This window comes from Nannobrachium achirus, assembly GCF_963921795.1.
Source record: "Nannobrachium achirus genome assembly, chromosome: 5".
Lineage (NCBI taxonomy): Eukaryota > Metazoa > Chordata > Actinopteri > Myctophiformes > Myctophidae > Nannobrachium > Nannobrachium achirus.
The window spans coordinates 8,680,629-8,703,205 of record NC_137814.1 but is presented as its reverse complement, the minus strand read 5'-3'; the positions used below and the strand labels follow the sequence as shown (position 1 = coordinate 8,703,205).

General features: G+C 42.8%; 1 protein-coding gene across 1 annotated transcript in view; it reads left to right on the top strand.

Moving 5' to 3' along the window:
* LOC308285564 (potassium/sodium hyperpolarization-activated cyclic nucleotide-gated channel 2) overlaps nucleotides 1-22,577 on the top strand; it is a gene marked incomplete at its 3' end in the record, with an annotated part of 141,312 nt that overhangs the window by 17,280 nt on the left and 101,455 nt on the right. Inside the window, exon 3 of the mRNA XM_080726352.1 lies at nucleotides 4,481-4,642. Coding sequence (XP_080582478.1) covers nucleotides 4,481-4,642 — 162 coding nt within the window. The remainder of the gene's footprint in view (nucleotides 1-4,480; nucleotides 4,643-22,577) is intronic.

Sequence of the window (22,577 nt, the reverse complement as noted above, 5' to 3'; positions counted from 1 at the left end):
CAATGGATGGTGCCAGGGCAGTAGAAAGAGAATCTTCCCATGTGTGTTCTATATTCTGGTGGTACCAGATCATGGTGGTACCAGATCATGGTGGTACCAGATCATGGTGGCTCCCTCTTGTGTTGTGGCTGTGGGTGCCACTCACTGTGGAGATGTATGAGAGTATTGAGGGCACTGAGGGCACTGTCTCTTTGACCATCTTATAAATACCAATCTCAGTGTCTCTTTGACCATCTTATAAATACCAATCTCAGTGATGTTTGTGCAGCTTCAGAGCTGCTGTCCTTGGTGCCCTAGCAGACAGACGGCACTGCTCCACAAACACTGTGCTGAGACTCACTGTGTGTCGTGAGACAAGTCCAGGCGTAGCACAGTCACACACGTTATGAAGTGTCTTTTCATTTACTATGTCGGTACTTCCTGCACGCTATGCTTTCCAAATGCAGAGGCAAATTCTGTACTACCTGGCATCCCTACTTTTTTGAGCATTTCAATTTTGGTGAAAATTTTAAACGTATTCTTTTTGATATATATGTGTGTGTGCGTGCGTGCGTGCGTGCGTGCGTGCGTGCGTGCGTGCGTGCGTGCGTGCGTGCGTGCGTGCGTGCGTGCGTGCGAAAATACCAGATCTACAATCTCACAACCCGTTACGATGCGATGTATTGTGGCCTTGTAGTGCGTGCGTTTGTGCGAAAATACCAGATCTACAATCTCACAACCCATTACGATGAGATGTATTATGGCCTTATAGTTTGTCTATTTCATCTTTTTGGGGGAAAATCAAATCTGTATGAAACCGTTGTTGAGATATTTTTATATGGCATCAGTAATTTAGTCTAAAAAGTGATAACAAATGCTATTTTGTATGGATATGAACACTGTTGTGCCTTGAGGTGTTGACTTCCCCTTTGGCACACTCCTGTGCTAGCGAAGCCAGTAACTTCAGACTCAGTTCCGCTGTCCATGGTTCTGAACTGCTATTTTCGGAGAAGCTGGTTCCCCCTAATGCAGGGGTCTTCAGCGTTTTCAGGCCAAGGACCCCTTAGTTGAGAGAGAGATGAAGCAGGGACCCCCACAACCTTTTCATAAATTCCATATAGGCCTTCCATCGTTTGACAGCACAATCATCAGTGTATTTTGGATTCATGTCAATTTGTGTTTTCAGATATTTAACCACTTGAGCCGTCATTACCTAATAAACTTGAACTTTTGTACTTAGTCTCTCTTTTTCCCCTCTACCCCAAACCTCTGCCGAAAATAGACGATCTACAAACGATCTACAAGCGAGGCGTTGTGAGCTTGTAGATCTGCTATGTTTGGCTGTAGTTCGCAAAATATGGACACTAGGGTTCAAGTTGTTAATATAAGTCAGTGAGAAATACATGAAATGTTTAAGTGGTGTCTGCAAAGACCATGCTTGGTCATATTCCTCATTGAGATGTAGGCAATCATAATTATCAGTGAGCGTCACTCCTTTCCCAGGGGTGTGCTGGCAGGTTGGAACTGGTCCACCTCAAAGACATCCTTTCATACCAGTTCCTTATTTCAGACTATTACCGGGAGAAAGGACTTGTCTGCGGTAGAGCCTGACCCATATATCGGTTTGGCTGATATAGATGCAATTATTGTACTGTGAGGACAACCTAGAGAGAGGTAAAGGCAATTATAATAATACGTTGGTCCCCACTCCTTGGGATGTTTTATTGTTGTGTCACTGTTTATTTGCACATACGTGAAATTCATCCTCTGCCTCTACCCATCCTATAACAAGCAGTGAACAGGCATTCTACGGCGCTGTGGGAGCAATTATGGGTTAAGAGTCTTGCTCAGGCACATTGCTGGCCTGGCCTGGAATCGTACCTGGGACAAACAGAGCCTCTGGCTCCCCAGGCAGGCTTACTAACCACTCAGGTATGGCCTATGTGTCCTGATTTCATACATTGTTTAATAAAATATGATGAAATGGCTGATATAAAAGCTCACAATATGTGTCCCAATCTCGCTGAGATCCAGTCATCTCGGAAAGTACAGCTTTAGACAGGGACTGAAAATACCTTTTTTTTTTTTCTCACTAAAATGTGATAAAGCCACTAAAGCATTTCATAAATGTCAGGCTACATTTCACTTAAACGCCAGAGCTTAACTCTGCATGTAAATAAGACTTTTTTTAATCAATGTGAGAGATCGTCAGGTCATTTGCAGGTTAAACATTTATTTAGAACTTGAATATCTCAAAAGTAGTATTTCAGCATGGCATCATTCTATAAGCCATATCTTCAAAACTGTTGGGTCAATCTCCACAACCAATATATCATTTTGTAGCTATGATCCCCAGCTTTCAAATGAAATGAAAAAATGAAAATGAATAAAAATCCAATGACTGGCTCCCAGCCAAATTGGGACACATATGTTGTATTGCCGTCGTGAACTTGTGTATCAGCTATTTTATAAAACGTTGTGGCTAATCAAAATTAGGTTTAGTTGCGTTTATTTACTTACCGGTATTTGTTCTTTGTATGATCAGCTAAATGTTCTTGTTCATGTTCATGTTCTATCAATGTATTAATTTGTTGCGTCTTTTTTTCGAATGGATTCGAAAATCTGATGCCAGAAATCTGTCATGTGTCGTGTCGGGCACTAGTCAGCACTTTGGCTGTTTAAAAAAATTAAATAAAAATAAACACTGGTTTTGAAAGTGCGGTCCACAGACCTGGTCTTTAAGGGAGGTCCAGGTTTAAACATTATTTGAAAATAGCAGATCTACAGGTACAAGCTCACAGCGCGCTTGTAGATCTTGTAGAAAACAGAAAGGACACTGGCACAGAGCCCTGAGGGACTACTAAGGGGTCGAGAAGCACTGGATTATGGGATGGAAAGCGAGCGTCAAACTCTGAAGCAGTGAACCGCTGTGCAGCGAGAGGGCCATGATTGATCTGGGCCAGCAACGTGTCAGCTGTTTGATTGATGAGCCAGACGACACAGGCCAGCCTGTCACTTGTTAAGGATCGTGACCCTCTCCTGTCCGTCACCGTGTGTGTGTGTGTGTGTGTGTGTGTGTGTGTGTGTGCGTGCGTGCGTGTGTGTGTCTGTGTGTGTGTCTGTGTGTGTGTGTCTGTCAGATGTTTCTATGTGTGAGCGCCTTTGTGTGCTCGAGTGTGTTCACTAGTATCCGGCTTGCAAGTTGTATACTATATATTATATTGCAAACTATATATTAATGACATAGTTCAATACTGAAAATGGGTGGTTTTCCCCTTAAAGGAGTAGTTCACCCCCAAAATGACTTTTTTTCTATTGATTAGTCACGCCATGGAGACTAGAGTTCAATAATATCTTTTGGTTTTTCTCACATTCCTAAGACAAAAATTTGATTCGAGTAAATTTACCCCCATTGATTCCGGATGGGGGTAAATTTATTGTTATCACATTTTTGTCTTAGGAATGTGAGAAAAAACTAAAAATATTATTGAACTCTAGTCTCCATGGCGTGACTAATCAATAGAAAAAAAGTCATTTGGGGGGTGAACTACTCCTTTAAGTGATGTGATTTGAACTCTTAAGGGACCATACTGTCATCAAGACATGCCAGTGTGTATTCACAGCTTTGGCCATGAAGATGATGATGTTATTTTTAGATTTATATACTAAATGTATGTTTACATTTACTTCATTGTCATAAAATATGGGCGTGCACGCACGCACGCACACACACACACACACACACACACACACACACACACACGCACACACGTGCGCACATACCCAGAGTTTGACTCAGAGGAAGACAGACTTTGAGAAGTCAGTCACCCCTGCGAAATAATACATTTGTGCAGAACAGTGGAGTGGATATTATTATTATTATCTCCTGAAGTGCACAGGGATTATTCTCCCCTTCTAGCTTCACCTGTCTGAAGCCAGCTGGGCTTCTCTTTGCACACAAAGAGAAGCCAGAAGTCTCTCTCTCTCTCTCTCTCTCTCTCTCTCTCTCTCTCTCTCTCTCTCTCTCTCTCTGTCTCTCTCTCTCTCTCGGTGGTGTAAAGCAACTAAGTACATTTACACTCAAGTACAGTACTAGTACAAGATTGATGGTCATTTTACTCCACTACAATTATTTAAAAACTGTATTTACTAGTTACATTGCAGATACGAATTATTATATTATAAAACATACATTAAGCACTTCAGCCCTTATTTTATAGATAGGCTATTCTAAAGTAGCTGATCTACAAGCTCATAACGCGCCGCATCGTGACGCGTTGTGAGCTTGCAGATCGGCTATTTCCGAACTGTTTTAGCACTTTTACGTTTGGTACTTAAAGTACATTTTGGTGCCAATACATTAGTACTTTTACCCCAAGAAAACATCCGAGCACTTCTTCCACCACTGCTCTCTCTCTCTCTCTCTCTCTTCCTCTCTCTCTCTCTTCCTCTCTCCATGTGTTGACGTTGACGTCTTCCCTGTGTGTTTGGCCCCGCCCAGATCTTCCACATGACCTACGACCTGGCCAGTGCGGTGATGAGGATCTTCAACCTGATTGCCATGATGCTGCTGCTGTGCCACTGGGACGGCTGTCTGCAGTTCCTGGTCCCCATGCTGCAGGACTTCCCACAAGACTGCTGGGTGTCCCTCAACAAGATGGAGGTACGTAGCGCCGCGCCGCAGAGGGCTTTATTTAGCTATAGTCAGGGAATATCTTCAGAAATAATGTCCAATCCTAGCCTGATCTCAGACTCAGCTCACGCAGTAGTCTGAAACTGTGCCTATTCTGAGAGATTTACGGGGGAGGGACTTTTTTGCGAGCGTGCACGCGCGCGTCCGCGTGCGAGTGATCGCGACGCACGGTGATCGAGACGCACGGTGGACGCGACGCATGGTCGCGGAGTGTGTGTGTGATTGTGTGTGTGTCTCTGTCTGTACCAGTGACTGTTTCCACACAGAACTGCGACCAGAAACATGTAATCAACATTAACAGCTTGGTGAAATCAGCGCGCGCGCGTGTGTGTGTGTGTGCCTTCCTCAGCCTGCCTGTGTGTGTGAACTTCGTTTGAATCGTTTCAACTGCTGTGCGGATTGGATATTCGTTAGACCCACCCCCACCCCCCGCGCTCATTGACGGGCCGAAAATAAATCCCGATTCATGTACTCAGCTCCAGACCAGAGAAAGAGTCCACTCTGAGAGTGGGCGGGGTCTATGGTCTGGAAGCAGGCTAGTCCAATCCTGGAATAAATTACTTACAGAGAAATGTCTTCACTAATGTGTTTGTAAAGGTGTCTAGTAGTAGTAACACATCTCACAAAGACTGAATTTCCGTTTCCCCAGGCGAATCTGTTACAGCTGCTGAAAGTTGGGGTCCCATTAACTTAAAGGAGTAGTTCACACCCAAAATGACTTTTTTTTCTATTGATTACTCACGCCATGAAGACTTGAGTTCGATAATATTGTTTTGTATGTGTGGCATTCCTAAGACAAAAATGTGATTATAGTAAATTTACCTCCCATTGATTCTGGATGGGGAACCAAATGCATGGCCCTGGATGGGGACACACGCTCAGAGTCAGAATCAATGGAGGGGAAAAGAACTCGTTGGAATAACGTGTTCCTTCCGACCGCTACTCCCCCCTGTCAGGTGAAAATAAGCAACTTGGACTCCTCATGCATAGAAGGAAGCATGAGGTCAGTCCGTTGCATCCCCAGGTTTGCAGAGGGAGTGTTGCACCCAGGATTACAAAGTCGTGGGATAAAAAAAAGAGACATACGTTATACAGTTTCTGTGGAAACGCTGTTGACAGTATGAATGCTCCAAACGTAGAACGTCACGGGCAATGTCATTCAACGCTATTTCTGCTACCTTGAACAAGTATGAACATATTCAAACAGGCAAAACGATTATGGCAATGATAATTGCGTTTGGCTATTATGCAATAATCGTGACAGCCCTGCCTGTCGTGTTAGTTAATTATTTATTGGCATCAGACACCGCTGTGGTTACTGGTTCACTGGTCAAACACTTTGCTCAACATTTGCTTTGCAAGCGGAACACCCCGATCAATGTCATTGCTGATTGTCTCACAACACGAACAGGTCTATCTCCTTGATTGGGTCACGAATGACCTCGTTTTTTTAAAACAAGTGATGAAAATGACATCGGGCCGAATCCCTGGTCCTGCCAATGCAGAATGTGCGGGTATAAACAGAGTGCTGAATATCTCACAGGAGTATCCTTATATTTACCAGAGATGGACAGAATACTCCACCCCAGTACTTGAGTAAAGCCCTTTGCACACAGGCGCTTTTATCCGCACGGATAAAACGGACAATTTCATTTTTTTAAAAGAAAGCAATGATTCTCTACGACCTCATGCACACCGGATCCGAATTAGCCGTGCGACGAGTGGCTGCGGCCATGCGTTTTTTTCTCGATCGAACCCAGTTTGATTTGTGCGTCTTGTCGCATTCGGTAAAAAACTCATCACTCCTTTTATGACTCCTTTTGGGATCCGCAGCGCCGATTCCGCACAGCATTGCACACCAAATCCAATGCGTTTTATTCATGCAGCAAACGAAAAAAAAAAAAAAAAACGCAACTGTCCTGTGTGCAAATGGCTTAAGAGTACAAAATACTCCTGGTCAAAATTTAAATTTTGTAAAAAAGTACTTGCTTTTAAATGTAATTGAGTATTCAAGATTACATGCTTTTAAATGTACTTAAAGTAAGAGTAAGAGTAAGGGCACGGTCACGCCAAAGTAGGGGTGTAACGATACATTTTAATAGCGATTCGATACATATCACGATACATGGTTGACGATACGATACATGGACGATATTGGTTCATTCATGGCGATACGATACGATTCGATTCAATGATTTCAAATCGATATAGTAACTATTTAGCAAAGAAATTAAATCTGTGTGAAAGGTGTGGATAGTGCAGGTAAACATGTATTATTATGGATATAAATAAGTAAACACAGTGATTATCTGCCAAATACATGGACGTTGTATATTGACAAACCTGCACCTTGACATGAACCCAGAGATTACACTCATTTATCGATAGACCAGTGTAGCTATATGGAAAGGAAAAGTAATTAAACCCCTCTTTTAAATTTTTTCTTCTTAAAAATGTTAAATACATTGCCCAAGTAGGTAGTATCGATACAATCGATTCTTTGCACTGCCGATTCGATACGATACAAAATAAAACGATACGATTCAATTTTAGCTGTTTTCATTTTTTAAGTTAAAAACTATATTTCGATACAGTTAATATATCGTTACACCCCTACACCAAAGTATGGTTGCCAGCTGATAAGCTGATTCTGCCAATGCATGTCAATGGGAATGGAGTGGATTTTTTTGAGAAATCTGACATTTACGGATCCGATCCATTTCCATTATAATCTGTACTTACTGTCCACCACTGATATTGATTAATTTTAGAATCCCAATGCCTAGTTATAACTGCTACAGGTCAGATCAATGGCTCTCGCCTCCAAAATAGGCATTGATCTTTTCTCATTATCATAACTAGTATCTAACCACTGTTGTGCTGCAGAATGTTCTGAATGGGATGTCAGTGTTTTTAAAGCCATTAATCCAGGGGTGTCCAAAGTGCCGCCCGGGGGCCAAATTTTATATGGCCCGCGGCTTCATTCCTAAATTGTATTATAAACAGCCCAGAAGGACCGTCAAACAAGATCATTTTCCCAGAGTTATAATGTGTCAGGATTGTTCCCTGTTCTGAAGGGATCAAAGAAAGGCTATTTTATAGTATTTTTTACTTTGCACGTCTGGTTACATTTGGTAATGTGAAATAAGAGTTATGTATGTTTTGTTCAGAGCAGACACCTGACAAAAGACCATTGATATTAAATATTGATGATGATAGTTCATTAAAATTGTATAAATGCAATGCACATGTATTTGACTTTGTTATGGCCCGACCGAAAGTATGTAGCATGGTTAATAATACCCAGTGTATCTAGATTTAGTCTGCCCTTGGGTGTTTTAACGTTTTCCAACGTGGCCACCTTTGAAAAAGGTTTGGACACCCCTGCATTAATCAATGTAATTGTCACGACTGGTGGTGAGTGTGAGGTAACAGGCACACAGGGCAGAGCGGGAGCAGGTCAATAGACGTATTCATCAACAGGGAGGAACAAAGGCATGGCTCGCAGGACGCTGAGGCAGGCGAGGGTCAGGGAAACAGAAGGCAGGCACTCCCAACGCAGACACATCCAAAAGGAGCAGCCAAGAACCCCAAATCCAACGATTAGGGCTTTGTTGGGATTATGACATTTACCTGACGATTAATTGTGATACGAATCAATTAGCCTGTAGCTATGCCCCTCCCAAAAAGCTTTTTGTCCATTGCTAGCTTAGAATAACTTCCTGCTTGCCAAGGTTTGCCTTGGCAACAGCCTTGGCAAGCTGCCGGGTTGCTAAGCTAGCATTGGACATAAGCTTTTAGGGGAGGGACATAGCTACTGGCTAATTGCGATTAACAATTTAATTGTGTGGCTTTTAGGCCTTGTAGACAAAGGTTGAACGGGCAGACATGACAAAAAACTTGAACACACAAAGAAATGACTGTCAACGACAGTGATTGACAATGTTGACAATGATTGTCAACATTGAAATGATTATGCAAAATAATTGTGATTATCTAAAATAATTGCGATTAGGCCATTGTGACAGGCCTACCAAAGATCAGGCAAAAAAGCCATATATGTACTTAAACCTCGTTCCCAACCTACAGAATATACTTCCTCATACGACTAGCCAAAATAGCAATCTAAGAGGCAGGCGTTGCATCGTGACGCATTGTGAGCTTTTAGATAGTCCCCCCAGGAATCCGCGATTCCGCGATCGCAGAATTTTTCGCGGAATTCGCGACCACCCGCGGATTTCTCGGCCGTTCGCGGACTTTTCTGACGTCCGCGGAATAGCGGTCGCGAGTGGCAGCAGAGCGGCGGGAGTAGTCATTACTACTATTATAAAACAATGTGTACATGGTCTGGCAAGTGGCCACTTCATACAGAGCCTGGGGAATAGCTTAGCTTCCTCCTGCTAGTTGCACTGACGCTGTATTGGTCCGGTCCCACATTCGTTCCTGACAGAAACTGTGTCCTGATCTATAGTTCCTCTCTGCCTCTATAATGGTCCTGGCAATAACAATGCTAATACAGAAGAGAATAAATAAATATTACACCCATACTAGGTAGTAGGTAGGCTATCCTCTAAAATGTGGTTACTATGGGCATTGGTTAATTTGCATGACAATATAGTCTTTGCAACAGAAAGTAATTATTAAAAACAATAACAATTAAAAAAATAATAGATTTAATATTAGATTTTTATTCTCAAAAATGATTATTTGATTATTCTAACCACTAATTACAATTAATTGTAGCTATTTCATGAAGGGTTTTACTTGATTATTAGAACTATATCATTTTTAGCTTGATAACTGGTCATTTTAGGTTGTTTATTAATGTCCGCGGAATCAAGAATTGTTCACCACAGAATTCCGCAGAATCAGGATTGTTCTCCGCGGAATAAAGCATTTTTCTCCGCGGATTCCTGGGGGGACTATTTAGAGTATATTTTTACAATTATTAATTGAATTTTTATTCAAATGTTATGTCTGGACTCTGGAAAGTCTTCACCATAGTCCAGTCACTGGTGTAACTTTGTTAAAATTTTCAGGGGATTATAAAAATATACTGTATATGTTTGGAGACTTCAGAGTATAACAAATCAGAAAATCCATGATTCCATTTGCAAAATCCATAGGGGAATTGTTGACAGCTGCTGAAAAGTTTCACAAAACTGTGAAAAGTGATGACTCATCACTAAACCATAGTTTTGTGGTGAAGTTTTTAGCCCAAGGAATGTTTTTTTTGTGTGCAAAACAAATGCTTGCAATGGATTTAGAAACATAAAAAAAAACCTATTTAGACCCCTCACATGCTACTTAAATCAGATTCTTTGGGGGTATTTCTTTCCTTTATAGTATAGTGTATAGTAAGTGAATGATACCCAAACTTTCAGCAGCTGTCAAAAACTCCCTAGGGATTTGCAAATGGAAGCATGGATTTTCTGATTTGTTTTTCTGAAGTTTCCAAAAATGTATAGTTTTCCTAATCCCCAACATTTTGAACGAACCTTCATGTTTGAAGATCTGATTGGAGATTGAACTGGACTATATATGACATGTCCAAAAAACAGGTCTGGCAGGTTGAAAGTGTTTAAGGAGGCAGGCTGGGCCGGCAGAAACGGGTTCAGGTTCAGGGTCAGGTACAGGGTCAGTTAGGGTCAGGTACAGGGTCAGTTAGGGTCAGGGCTCAGGGTCAGGGTCAGTTAGGGTCAGTTAGGGTCAGGGCTCAGGGTCAGGCATGGCTTCAGGGAGGCAGCAGGACACTGGGATCAAGATACAGGTTCTGGACCAGGCTCATGTTCCGGAATGTCCTCTTTCTCGGTCAGAACTGCAGACTCACTCCCAGTTCTCCACCACACCTCTTCAGACTCCACCTCACCCCCTGTAGCAATCGTCTGTCCTTCTATCCTTTTTCCATAGATGCTAGTTTTTGTACGGTGTGTACCACAGGCCGTCCTGAGATGTAGAGTGTCCGTCCTGAGACGGGGAAGTCATCGGGATTCAATCCTCGGCAGAGTCATTTACCAAACATTATAAAAATGGAATCCAATTTCTCCCTGCTTTGCACTCAGCATCAAGGGCTGGACTGGGGAAAAGTCCCTGTGACATATTAGTGTCATGTCCAAGGGGATGTACCTGTACATCATGTTGCCAGTGGTGAGCTGGCAGTTCTAGCAGAGGTGCCTCTGCTAGAACTCAAGTAGTACTTGTGCACAAGACGCAAGTTGGCACCTCGACAGAGTGCAGTTCTAGTTACTACTAGTTTACCTTACATATATATGTTGGTTCCTTGTTCATGTTTTTGGTTTGTTCTTTGCTTTTTATGTTTAGGTTTGCCACATGTGCCAGGTTTGATGTTTAGCTGATCTTTATCTCTAGTGTTCTTGAGGCATCACATCTTTCTATTCCCACTGTATGTGACTATTTACCCAGTCATCTTTGTTGACCAAGGATCATACTCTGCTTACTCTCTCGCACTGCTCCGGATAATAGTTTAATACAATTTGACTCAATTTAATTGAAAGCAAAGGCACGATGAGGTCCACAGCAAAGGGACAAGCGGAGCGTGCCGGGAAACTACAAACGTGGCTTTGAGAAGAGACAGAAGCAGAGTGTGACAGAAATGATCAATAACCTTCTTTAATAGCCTCCACAAAATGTGCCAGGGACGGGGAGCCATATGAGTTAGGATTCGGAGCGGGGGAAGAAGAAAATTGAGAGATCGAAAAAGAGAGAGATTTATGCGCACACCCATATGCCTCTCCCCGTCTGTCTCCCCCATGGCACGATGTGGGCATGACGGGAAAGATAAAAAAGGGGAATCGGAGGGATCGGAGGGGGTGTGGGGGTACAGCTGGGCAGCTGGGCTCTTTGTTGCCGCGTCTCTTGTGAGTGAGATAAAAAGCTGTTTGTTTATAGGTGTGTCGGCGGCGTCAGCCCGCTCTTCACTGGCTGAGGGAAGACCTGTGTGAACCAGCCAGCTCGGCGAGCTAGCCAGGAGGCAGCGCTCCAAATGGGTTTTTAAACGGATTGCGTTCTGCTGCTCACTCAGTCAACACCCAGGGTCCCTGCCACCAACACTCATACATTTTACATTTGAATTTATTTTCCCAGCTTGAGGCCGGTCGGGTGCGTGTGTCATGGTGGATTGCTGTTTTTCTTTCGCTGACGTGTCGAAACTATTCCCTGTCTTACAAAAGCCCTGTGCAGTTTGTTAAAACACCAAGTGGAGAGAGAAAATGATTTGTCTTTTTTTCTTTCGTGCTGTTCATAAGCCGTTCATTTTGTATGTGCTTTATTTGCACAGACATGGCTGAATGCAGCTTTCTTTTGTTTTGTTTTTGGTTGATTGATTGAATGCTTTGGTCAAGAAATGAAGACAGAACGGGGTAGTCAGACGTCAAGGCTAAAAGGAGAACAGAAAAAAAGGTGCTGGGGACTTGTTTACATTGTGGTCCTGTGTATTCAATTCATCAGCATACACATTTAACACAATAATACATGTTATCAACAAATACAAAACACGATGTACAAAGGAGAAAAAGGAAAAACGGTGGCACTGCAGTGCAGTGAATGACACAGTCCTTTCGATAGGACTTTACACCAGTAAGACTCCCTAATCAGGAGATAAGCGACCGTTGGTCGCTTATCTCCGCAAATAGGCCAAAAGTTTGTTTTACCAATTATCAAGACATACGGGCAGTTGACAGTTTGCCATGGTTACTCATTGAAGTTGAATCTCCATATATGGAGATAACCTACGCATCACACTAAGTCTGACCTCACCAGCCCATATTTGGGCATGAGCAACTTATGTCTCCATATATGGAGATATGATGACATCACACAGTCCTCAGCCGATGATGTGGCGTGATGTCATACAATACACAAACAAGCCCTACAGTATAAAGGGGCAATTCTTGCCAGGAAAGAAGCATTTCTTCGACTCAGACCTTATCGCCAGGGTTGGCTTATAGCAGCTGTCGGTAGGACCATATATGGATTCTGTTAGTGTGGATCTCCTAACAGGGCATCATCTGGGATACAATCCCTTTTATGCCCATATATGGAGATCCCTAACAGAATCCCTTTCATGCCCATATATGGAGATCCCTAACAGAATCCCTTTTATGCCCATATATGGAGATCCCTAACAGCATCCCTGTTATGCCCATATATGGAGATCACTAACAGCTAACAGAATCCTTTTTATGCCCATATATGGAGATCCCTAACAGAATCCCCTTTATGCCCATATATGGAGATCCCTAACAGAATCCCTTTTATGCCCATATATGGAGATCCCTAACAGAATCCCTTTTATGCCCATATATGGAGATCCCTAACAGAATCCCTTTTATGCCCATATATGGAGATCCCTAACAGAATCCCTTTTATGCCCATATATGGAGATCCCTAACAGAATCCCTTGTATGCCCATATATGGAGATCCCTAACAGAATCCCTTTTATGCCCATATATGGAGATCCCTAACAGAATCCCTTTTATGCCCATATATTATGGAGAAATCCCTGCTCTGAGTATCTGACATCAGTGTGATGTCATCTGTTTATGCCCATATATGGAGATCCCTGCGCTGCGTATCTGGTTGCTATGGTAAACAGTTGGTTGCTAGGGTAAAAAAACATGGTTGCTATGGTAAACAGTTGGTTGCTAGGGTAAACAGTTGGTTGCTAGGGTAAAACCATGGTTGCTAAGGTGGTTGCTAACGTACACTAACAAACCAGCAACAACAGACTGTTGCCACAGCAACGTACACAAAGGTTTGTGTACACATGTGGTGTGATGTCATACTGATGCGGAGATATGAGCAGGGCAAAGGTGTGACGTGTGACGTGTGACGGACGGACGGACGGACGGACGGACGGCCGGTGGAGGTTTTCATAGTAAACTGCTCCCTGACGGTCGCAATTACCTCCCCCTGTGGTCTCCTGTTAGTATGTTTTTCTTTTTTTTTTTTCAGGCCAATTTTGAAAGTTGTGACTGTGGGTGTCACTCACTTTGGAGAAGTAGTTAGACAGGGATATGAGTGTATATAATATGAGGGCACTGTCCCTTTGACTATCGTTAACACCAATCCCATGTTTTTATTGGTTAACCCTGTCTTCTACCCTGAGCCTTTAGGATACAGGTTGGTCACTGTGTCGTGCATTTGTGCGTCGATCGGCACCACGCCTCATCGATCGGCACCACGCCTCATCGATAGGGAGGTGCTTTGAGTGAGATCTGGTCAGCTGCCAGCTGAAGACCAGTAATGTTAGCATGCACACCTCAGCCTGGTCGGGGCCTCTGAACTGTGTGCAAATCAGGTCACTTTCTGTCATGCATGTATGGTGCTGGACAACCAGGCAAAGGGGTGTCCAAACCAGGGACGTGCTGGCCATTGGGAGAAGCGGGACAACTCCCGAACGGCTGGTTCATTCCCGGCTGGTCCAGGCCGGCCATTAGGAAACAATTAAAAATAAAATGTCTTTGTTCCATTTTGGGGGCTGGGCGGCCAACAAAGTAAATCGTCACTGTCGGGCAGAAACCTCATCCAAGTTTCAAATGTGTATTTTTTTTCGCAAAGCAAAGCCCTGCCTCATCATACAAGGCCGTCACACAAAAGTAGTGAAAACAGCAGATCTACAAGCACACAACGCCTCGCGGTGCGAGGCGTTGTGTGCTTGTAGATCGGCTGTTTTCACTAGTTTAATTAATTTTTTAAATGATAAATACAAAACAAACGGTTTTGGACATGCAAGGTTTCCACCCGACAACGACGAAATATAACTCATGTAATTGGCCCACTGGCTTGTCACTTGTCATGATCTGAAATGGCAAATCTTTGAGTAGCAGCAGCGCTATGGAGAGAGATCTCTCTCTATAGCGCGCAATGAGGGCCTCTACAACTCTTTTTCCCGGGCTGAATCAGGGGCCCAGCACGTCCCTGGTCCAAACCCATTATTATTGGCTGTTTCAATACAGGACACACAGGTGAACATGAACATCTCAGACAGACAGTGACTCAACAGGGACTGACTGGGGACCCACGCTGGGTCCCCACTGGGGCACACACCGGCTGCCGAAGGCATGCTTCAAAACATCCGCCCCCGTTATTTTTAAAGGCCATGTACACATGCAGGAAATGCCTTATTTGGGCATTTCCTGCTCAGAGCAGTTTTTCGTGTAGGCACTAAAAACCCCACCTGTTGACACGTGAAGGTGAGTTTCAGTGATGTCATCAGAATCTGCTGCAAGTCACATGACAGAAGACTGTTATGTGACTTGACTTATACCAGTGTTTTGATGCTATACCCTAGAGTACACCGCCATCTTGTGGGCAGTGTGCCACGCTATGTCCTAGTGGGCATCGCCATCTTCTAGCTATAATAATTATTTCCGTCTTTAGAGGAGCCCTTCAAATAAATAAACTACATTTGTTTTCTACTTCCTGTGTACATGGCCTTTAATGAACGCACCCACACCGGCGGCTTCAGAAGCGCGTCTGACGCCTCGCCTGCTGCTTCGATACACCACTGTTCTATTTTCCAGCGTTGCCACACGTTGGAAAGTTTCCGCATGCTGTGTGTGTTCCCTTTGATATAGCCTACATATGAGTGCTGACAATGAGATACAGCGGGGGGCTAACAGAAACACACAACCAAGAAAACTAAACCAGGGAACAAGAAATAAACCTAGACATAGGACACTTCTACAATCTAATGAGAGAAAAATCGTGACTGTGACACCTTTTGATGTGATGCTTTTTTGTCCTGCTGTTGGGGCATGGCATACATACATACATTTTTAAACATCTATGACGTCAAGCTTGTCTCTGACTTATCTACGCCGAATGACAATTAAGGTCTCGGCCCTCTTTGAAGATAATTATTTTAAGAAATAGCCAAATATTATGTGAGAACAGAGTAGAAAGCATTGTGACGCATTGTGAGCTTGTAGATCTGCTATTTTTGAAAGAGTTTTATACTTTTCTGCATAATGAATGAGTACTTTTACTTGTGGCACTTTAAGTACATTTTGAGGCTATATTTACCGTACATGGTGGTATACTTCTACTTAAATGAAAAGAAATGTGAGTACAATTCTTACATCACTGCCAGCGGTTGGCGAGATTAGTAACGGACACACGGACACACACACACACACACACACACTCACACACACACTACTCATCATACGGTGGGCTTATAAGTGGTAGTGCAGCGTTGTGACCTTCTCAGCAGGGTGTGTTAACCACAAACTTAGGATACTGAAGACGTCCTGACAGGCCACACGGGACCCAGGAGAACATTACTATGTATTGACTCTCTGACACGGAGGAGAGGAGTGGGGGGGGGGGATAATATACAGTGTGGAATATTAAGTCCCATGGGCGGGTGAAGGCGGCTGGTGGTGACAGGGCCACTCATCCCCCCCCCCCCTGTATAATCAAGGACATTCTCAGTCCCCAGAGAGACGGTGTCAACCGGTGTTGCCAGATTCTGTGAGAGAAATAAGAGGCGAGCGGGAACAGGAGTTCCATTTTGTGAACACAGTTTAAGAGATATGACGGCGAAGAGTCATCTTGTGAAGGGATTTATAGTAGATTTTGCATTATGCCTCCGTGTCAGAGATGGGTACAAAATACAAAAAAGTATTTTGAAAAATACTTGGTCAGTACTTGGTCTAATACTCACCAAGATACTATCCTGATGACAGTATCCTGGTATTTGTATCTTTGTATTTCATTTTTTATTTTTTTTTATTTTGTGCCCATCTCTGCCTCCGGTTCCTGTCTCAATGTTCAGTTGTGCAACAACTGGACATTATGTGTGTAGTGTTTAGACAACAAGGTGATGCGTAATTGACATCAGACCTGAGTGTGTAGAGATTTGAATAGTTGTGTGTTGTAGGTTGATACTTTGAGATTTTACATGTGTGCATTAACATTGTGTGTAGTGTTTCGACAACAAGGTGGCAACAAGGTGTTGTGTAATTGACATCAGAGTGTAAAGAAGGAATGTCAGAGTCTAATGCTGAAAAGGGAGTGTGAAGTAGTGACACATCAGGGCAAGCGATCGGTACATGAAGTTATGGTTGTGAAGATTTCGCTAAATTTTAGATTTTTGTGTAGTTTTTGGTCAACGTTTGCCTGTTATATCTCTTACGGTACCACGTCAATACAGCATGGAATTATGGACAAAATCGTATCATCTAATACCCTGATGAAGACTGGCAACAGTCGAAACGTTGGTTAAATACATTATTTGCATCGTGGCTGAAGAGTTGTGCGGCCTCTCTCTTCTCATTCAGTGTTATCTGCGTGGTCAGCACCTCACTCACTTAGGTGTGCGCTCCTCCTTATGTGCTTGCTCAAAATCGTATCCATAACAAAATATTCTTGGGTCCTAGAGGTTAAATCTCATCAAATGGTGGTCCGTGGCTCAAATGCCGAAAAACAATGGACCTTGATATGAAAAAGGGTTGCAGGCTGCAGCAGGCTGCCCCTACATCGCCTCCTATTGAGTGCCTGACAACTCTCATAACATTAGCACTCGTAGGGCCGGGTGCATCCATCACACCCTGCAGTGGGCTGGGAGAAGGTGCTGGTGTTAGAGCGCACACACCACACGGTGCCCCAGAGGCCAGTGACTCACAAAGGGCAAGGCGTTGAGCTCGGAGAACTCTCTAAATGACCGCCACTAACCAGCAATTGGCCTCCATAACACTCCCGCCGAGGCCTCCAGGGCGTACCTACCGGTACGTACGTGTAAGCAGGGGTTTGTTGTGTCGTACGGCGCCGCTGTGAACCCGTTGCCCCGCGTTTAGCCTCCGTCGCGTGCGCTCGCTTCCTGCGCCTCGGCTCATTTCCTGCGGGGTGCCGTGCGGTTTAGACGTGGGAGTGGCAGTATACTATATGTCACAAGAAGCACAGGCACAAATGGGTAATATAATGCCGACAGCACGGATAAATGGCACACGCGCACGTACACACACACACACACACACACACACACACACACACACACACACACACACACACACACACACACACACACACACACACACACACACACACACAGGATGCATGGTTTCAACGCTGTAATTACAACGGTGTGTGTTTACCCATGCACAGGCCTCTCCGAGGTGTAAACACCGCAGAGATATCTGTCACTCTCCTGTTCTCCCCGATAGATACTACCACCATCTGCCTAGTAGTAGATCCATGTTCTCCCCCATAGATACTACCACCATCTGCCTAGTAGTAGATCCATGTTCTCCCCCATAGATACTACCACCATCTGCCTAGTAGTAGATCCATGTTCTCCCCGATAGATACTACCACCATCTGCCTAGTAGTAGATCCATGTTCTCCCCCATAGATACTACCACTATCTGCCTAGTAGTAGATCCATGTTCTCCCCCATAGATACTACCACCATCTGCCTAGTAGTAGATCCATGTTCTCCCCGATAGATACTACCACCATCTGCCTAGTAGTAGATCCATGTTCTCCCCCATAGATACTACCACCATCTGCCTAGTAGTAGATCCATGTTCTCCCCCATAGATACTACCACCATCTGCCTAGTAGTAGATCCATGTTCTCCCCCATAGATACTACCACCATCTGCCTAGTAGTAGATCCATGTTCTACCCGATAGATACTACCACCATCTGCCTAGTAGTAGATTCATCAATACCTACTTAGGGCTGTCACCATTGCAAATTTAAGTTGACGATTAATTGTCACTCAAATAATTGAGATTGACAATTTAATTGTGCGTTTGCTGTTGGAACATTGGAACATAATGAATACATTTTTTAAATTTCCGTTTGCCTTTTAGGATTCGTAATAAAGAAATGGCGTTTAGGGCAAGTCTTGAAAATGTGTCTTTGAACATTTTGACCTGATTTTATATCAGTGGTTCTCAAACTTTTTCATGTCAAGGACCCCCAATTATTACATGTATTTGGCTGCAGACCCCCATCTAAAAATATGTTGTTCCAGGGACCCCCTCAGAAGCAAATATATAAATATATAAAAAATGGTTAAAGTGGCTCTAGGTCGCTGTAGCTTCTATGTTGGGGACAATTTGTTTTTGTTGAGTGATGTCTTGTCGATTGATAAACAAAGTAGGTTTGGAAAATGTCCGCTGGGTTTCACATGTGCATATAAATGAGGCCCTGAGCCCTTTATGCAAAGCTTTTTGTTTTTTTCCTGACTTCAGTTCAGACTTCTGACGAAGCACAAAGCTCTAGTTTTTTTGGCATACATGTGAGACACCTGTTCGTTCACACACGCATCCAGACGGCCATTAGATGGCTTTCACAGAGACCGAGGAACATACATAAAACATGCTTTTTTTTTTTACTTACTCTGAGGCTGAAAATGTGAGGAAATAAAGAGGACTCTCTTTACCTTTCACCACCCGGCTGAACATCACCTATACTGTATGTGGGTGGGTGACGTGACGTAACGTTTTCGCTGTCCTCGGTGTCAAACATGTATAAATAAAAAATATATTTGTCAAAAACCTTCTGAATATTGTGCAGGACATTAAGCTTTATGTGAACTTACTCAAGATTAAAACATTTCATTCCTCATTTCTTCAGAATCTTCAACCAAACATGGCAAAACTCATATGGTGTGACTGTCCTGACCTTGTTTCTCAAAGTGGGAACTTGAATAAAACTAAGAAAATGAATTGCTAAAAATCATTTGAAAATGAATTTAGGCTAAAAAAAATGTCTATTTTGAGCCTATATCTTTTCAAAGTCAAAGCATAATGTTTTCAGTCATTTCTGATCAAAAACATTTTGTCCCCCAACCCAAAATCATTTGGTGTGACACTAGTTTGGAAAAATTAAACAGGCAATTATTTGGACACCTATTGGCTAGAGAGGTCCTTCTTCTGTAAGGCTATTCAGCACTCCCAGCACAACTGCAAGACAGGTGTCTGAGGTGAGTTATGATTTTAACATTTTCATGAAATGCCATCTTGTTGAAACGTTGACAAACTCACCATTCTGGATGTCTTTTGGTGTGACACCTTTTCTTTAAAAAAAGCTTAAGTTATTTGAAGTTTTGGTCATATTTCCATGTAGATCTAGGCTGCTTTGTTATAGCTAGCATGCTGTTAGCATGCTAATGTGTACATAGTAGCCTCAAGGTAAACCTAAATGGAGAAAACAGTAATATGGTGTGACACTTAATCATATGGTGTGACATGTCTGCTTGTCACACCATATGACTTGACTGTCACACCATATGATTTATACTGTATTTAACTACAGATATAACAACAAATAACAAAGTTCCATGTTTCTTTTGTACATTTAAACATTTGTTTTAAACATTTTTTCATAAAATGTAATTTAGCTTCATTCAGTGATACTTCAAACTCATCAGACAGAGCAGAAACCCCTTCACAGAAACCTTAACATATTGTTTCAATCTAAACAATATTTTCTCTTTGTCTTAAACTATACATTCCATTTTCTTTTGTCAGCTGGAAAATGACAAGTGCTGAGAGAACGAGAAAGTACAGGGAGAAACTAAACAATGACCCAGCAAGGAGAGAGGAGCCAAAGGGGCGAGACTGCATTGTCTACGAAGAGCAGGAGGTTGTCTGTGGCATAGCAGAACCGCAACAAGGCAGCCGGTTTGCTACCCTCACCAAATACGACTGGCTGATGTACAATACAGTCTAAATGTATAATCTAATCTGATCTAATACTTTTGTACTTTCACTCACTGGACTGGACAGTGGACAGTGTTAAGGTAGGACCCGAGACAAAACTAGCGAAAATAGCTGATCTACAAGCTCTCAACACGTTGTGCTGCGAGAGCTTGTAGATCAGCTATTTTCGGAGTTGCGCAACCCAGCACTCTTTAGCTAGTGGAGATGTGGTGTAATGTCATGATTCCTAATTACATTTGTTCAACACAAAATGCTGTGTTCAAGTTCAGGAGACTTCGGAAAAAAGCAATTTACCTGAATGCTGAGTTCTGTTTCCACTAATTGGTGTTAATAAAATGTTGCCTTCAATGCCTTGGCTCCAAGTGTGGCTATGCGCCTTATTGTCCCTTTAGGATCCTTCTGCCATGGGCCGGCAGAAGACTTAGGTGTGCGTAGCATTCCTGTGCACATCCTCATCATCCATCTACTACTACAATTCTTTCTTATCCCATGTTAAAGCCCTACAATAATATCCTGTTCAGAAATATTAAGGCCATGTTATCCTGGGTAATTGTTTAATCAATCAGTAAAGTTCAGTACTCACTAATAGGTAGGTTAAAACACAGTTTGCTTTGACACATGAAGATATGATCATACGGTGTGACACTAAATCATTTGGTGTGACATTCCAAATAGTGAGAAATCATACCTTTATTAATGATTAAACCAAAAAAATGTTTATGGATTACATAGAGAATATTATCAGGAAGAGTCACAAATATTTGTGTAATTTTAGAGAAAGTTTTGACAGAATACATTTAAAATATGTTGTAAGATCATAAACATGGGCCTCACACAGAGTGTCGATTATGAAAAAAATATACAGATATAATTAATTTTCAAAAAACTATAGTGGATCACTGGTTAGTTATGATAAAGGACTTTGATAAAGTGAGTAACTTAAGAAAGATGTACTCCATTTTCATTTTATGAACAATTATTTTCATGTCACACCATATGACGATTTTAGGCACAAGTACAACAAACTGCTGAATAAAGTCTGATTCCAATAAAATATCTAAAAACAAAATGTATTTCCATAAGGTTGAGAGTGAGTAGAACAAAAGTAAATAACTTTTATGCCTGCAATTTAAAGTTTTTTTAAAAACACATTTTTTGGGGCGTCACGTCACTGACCCATATACTGTACCTACTGTATGTATACTGTATACCTGTACACCTATACATCTTCACCTATACACTGGACAGCAGGCTTACTGGAGCAGAGGGAGAGAGAGAGAGAGAGAGAGAGAGAGAGAGAGAGAGAGAGGAGAGAGAGGTGGTTCATGGGCAGATGTGACTTATGGGGACTGTAGTAATAAGGACATTGCTGGCTTATTGTGTTTAAAAATACATATTTAGCCACGTGGACGCATGCCCCCACCCACTGAATTCCAAATCACTAAAATCGCTAAAACGATAGAAAGCAGTACATGGAAAAAAAAATAATAATAACACTCATCTTTTCTTTTCTCTAATTACGAACTAAAATATGAACCCTTGTTGTAAAAACTAAAACAACATTTCCTTTAAATATTTTTTGTTTTTGATGGTTTTGTTCCACTTTTGCTCTGGCATCGTAAGCGTATGTTTTCTCACGCCAGTAACGTCCCTTTGAATTGAACCGAACTGGGTGAGAGGGAGGATATGAGAGAGAGAGAGAGAGAGAGAGAGAGAGAGAGAGAGAGAGAGAGAGAGAGAGAGAGAGAGAGAGAGTTAACTATATGTCACTGTATGTATTGAGATAAGCCAATGTAAACAGAGGCGGTGGCTCTACGTGTCGAGGTCGAGCCAGAAGCTGTGTTGCGTGCTGTGTATGTGTGTGTATGTGTGTGTGCGTGTGTGTGTGTGTGTGTGTGTGTGTGTGTGTGTGTGTGTGTGTGTGTGTGTGTGTGTGTGTGTGTTACGTGTGCGAGGCTCTGTTATGTGTTGATGTTTACCCAGCTTATCGCCTGTGAGCCACAGCGTGTGACTGTGGACATTCATTGGGTCATCATTCAATCTGTCCCGCCCCCCTCCCCCCCCCCCCCCATGTCCTCCGCCCCTCTACTTACTGTACGTCTATCAGTCCTCCACACACGACCACCTCAGTCTGTCTGTGACCCCATCGTTGTCACACGGGACACAGTGTCAATTGATGGCACTGAGTGGCGGCAGGTCAAATGTTC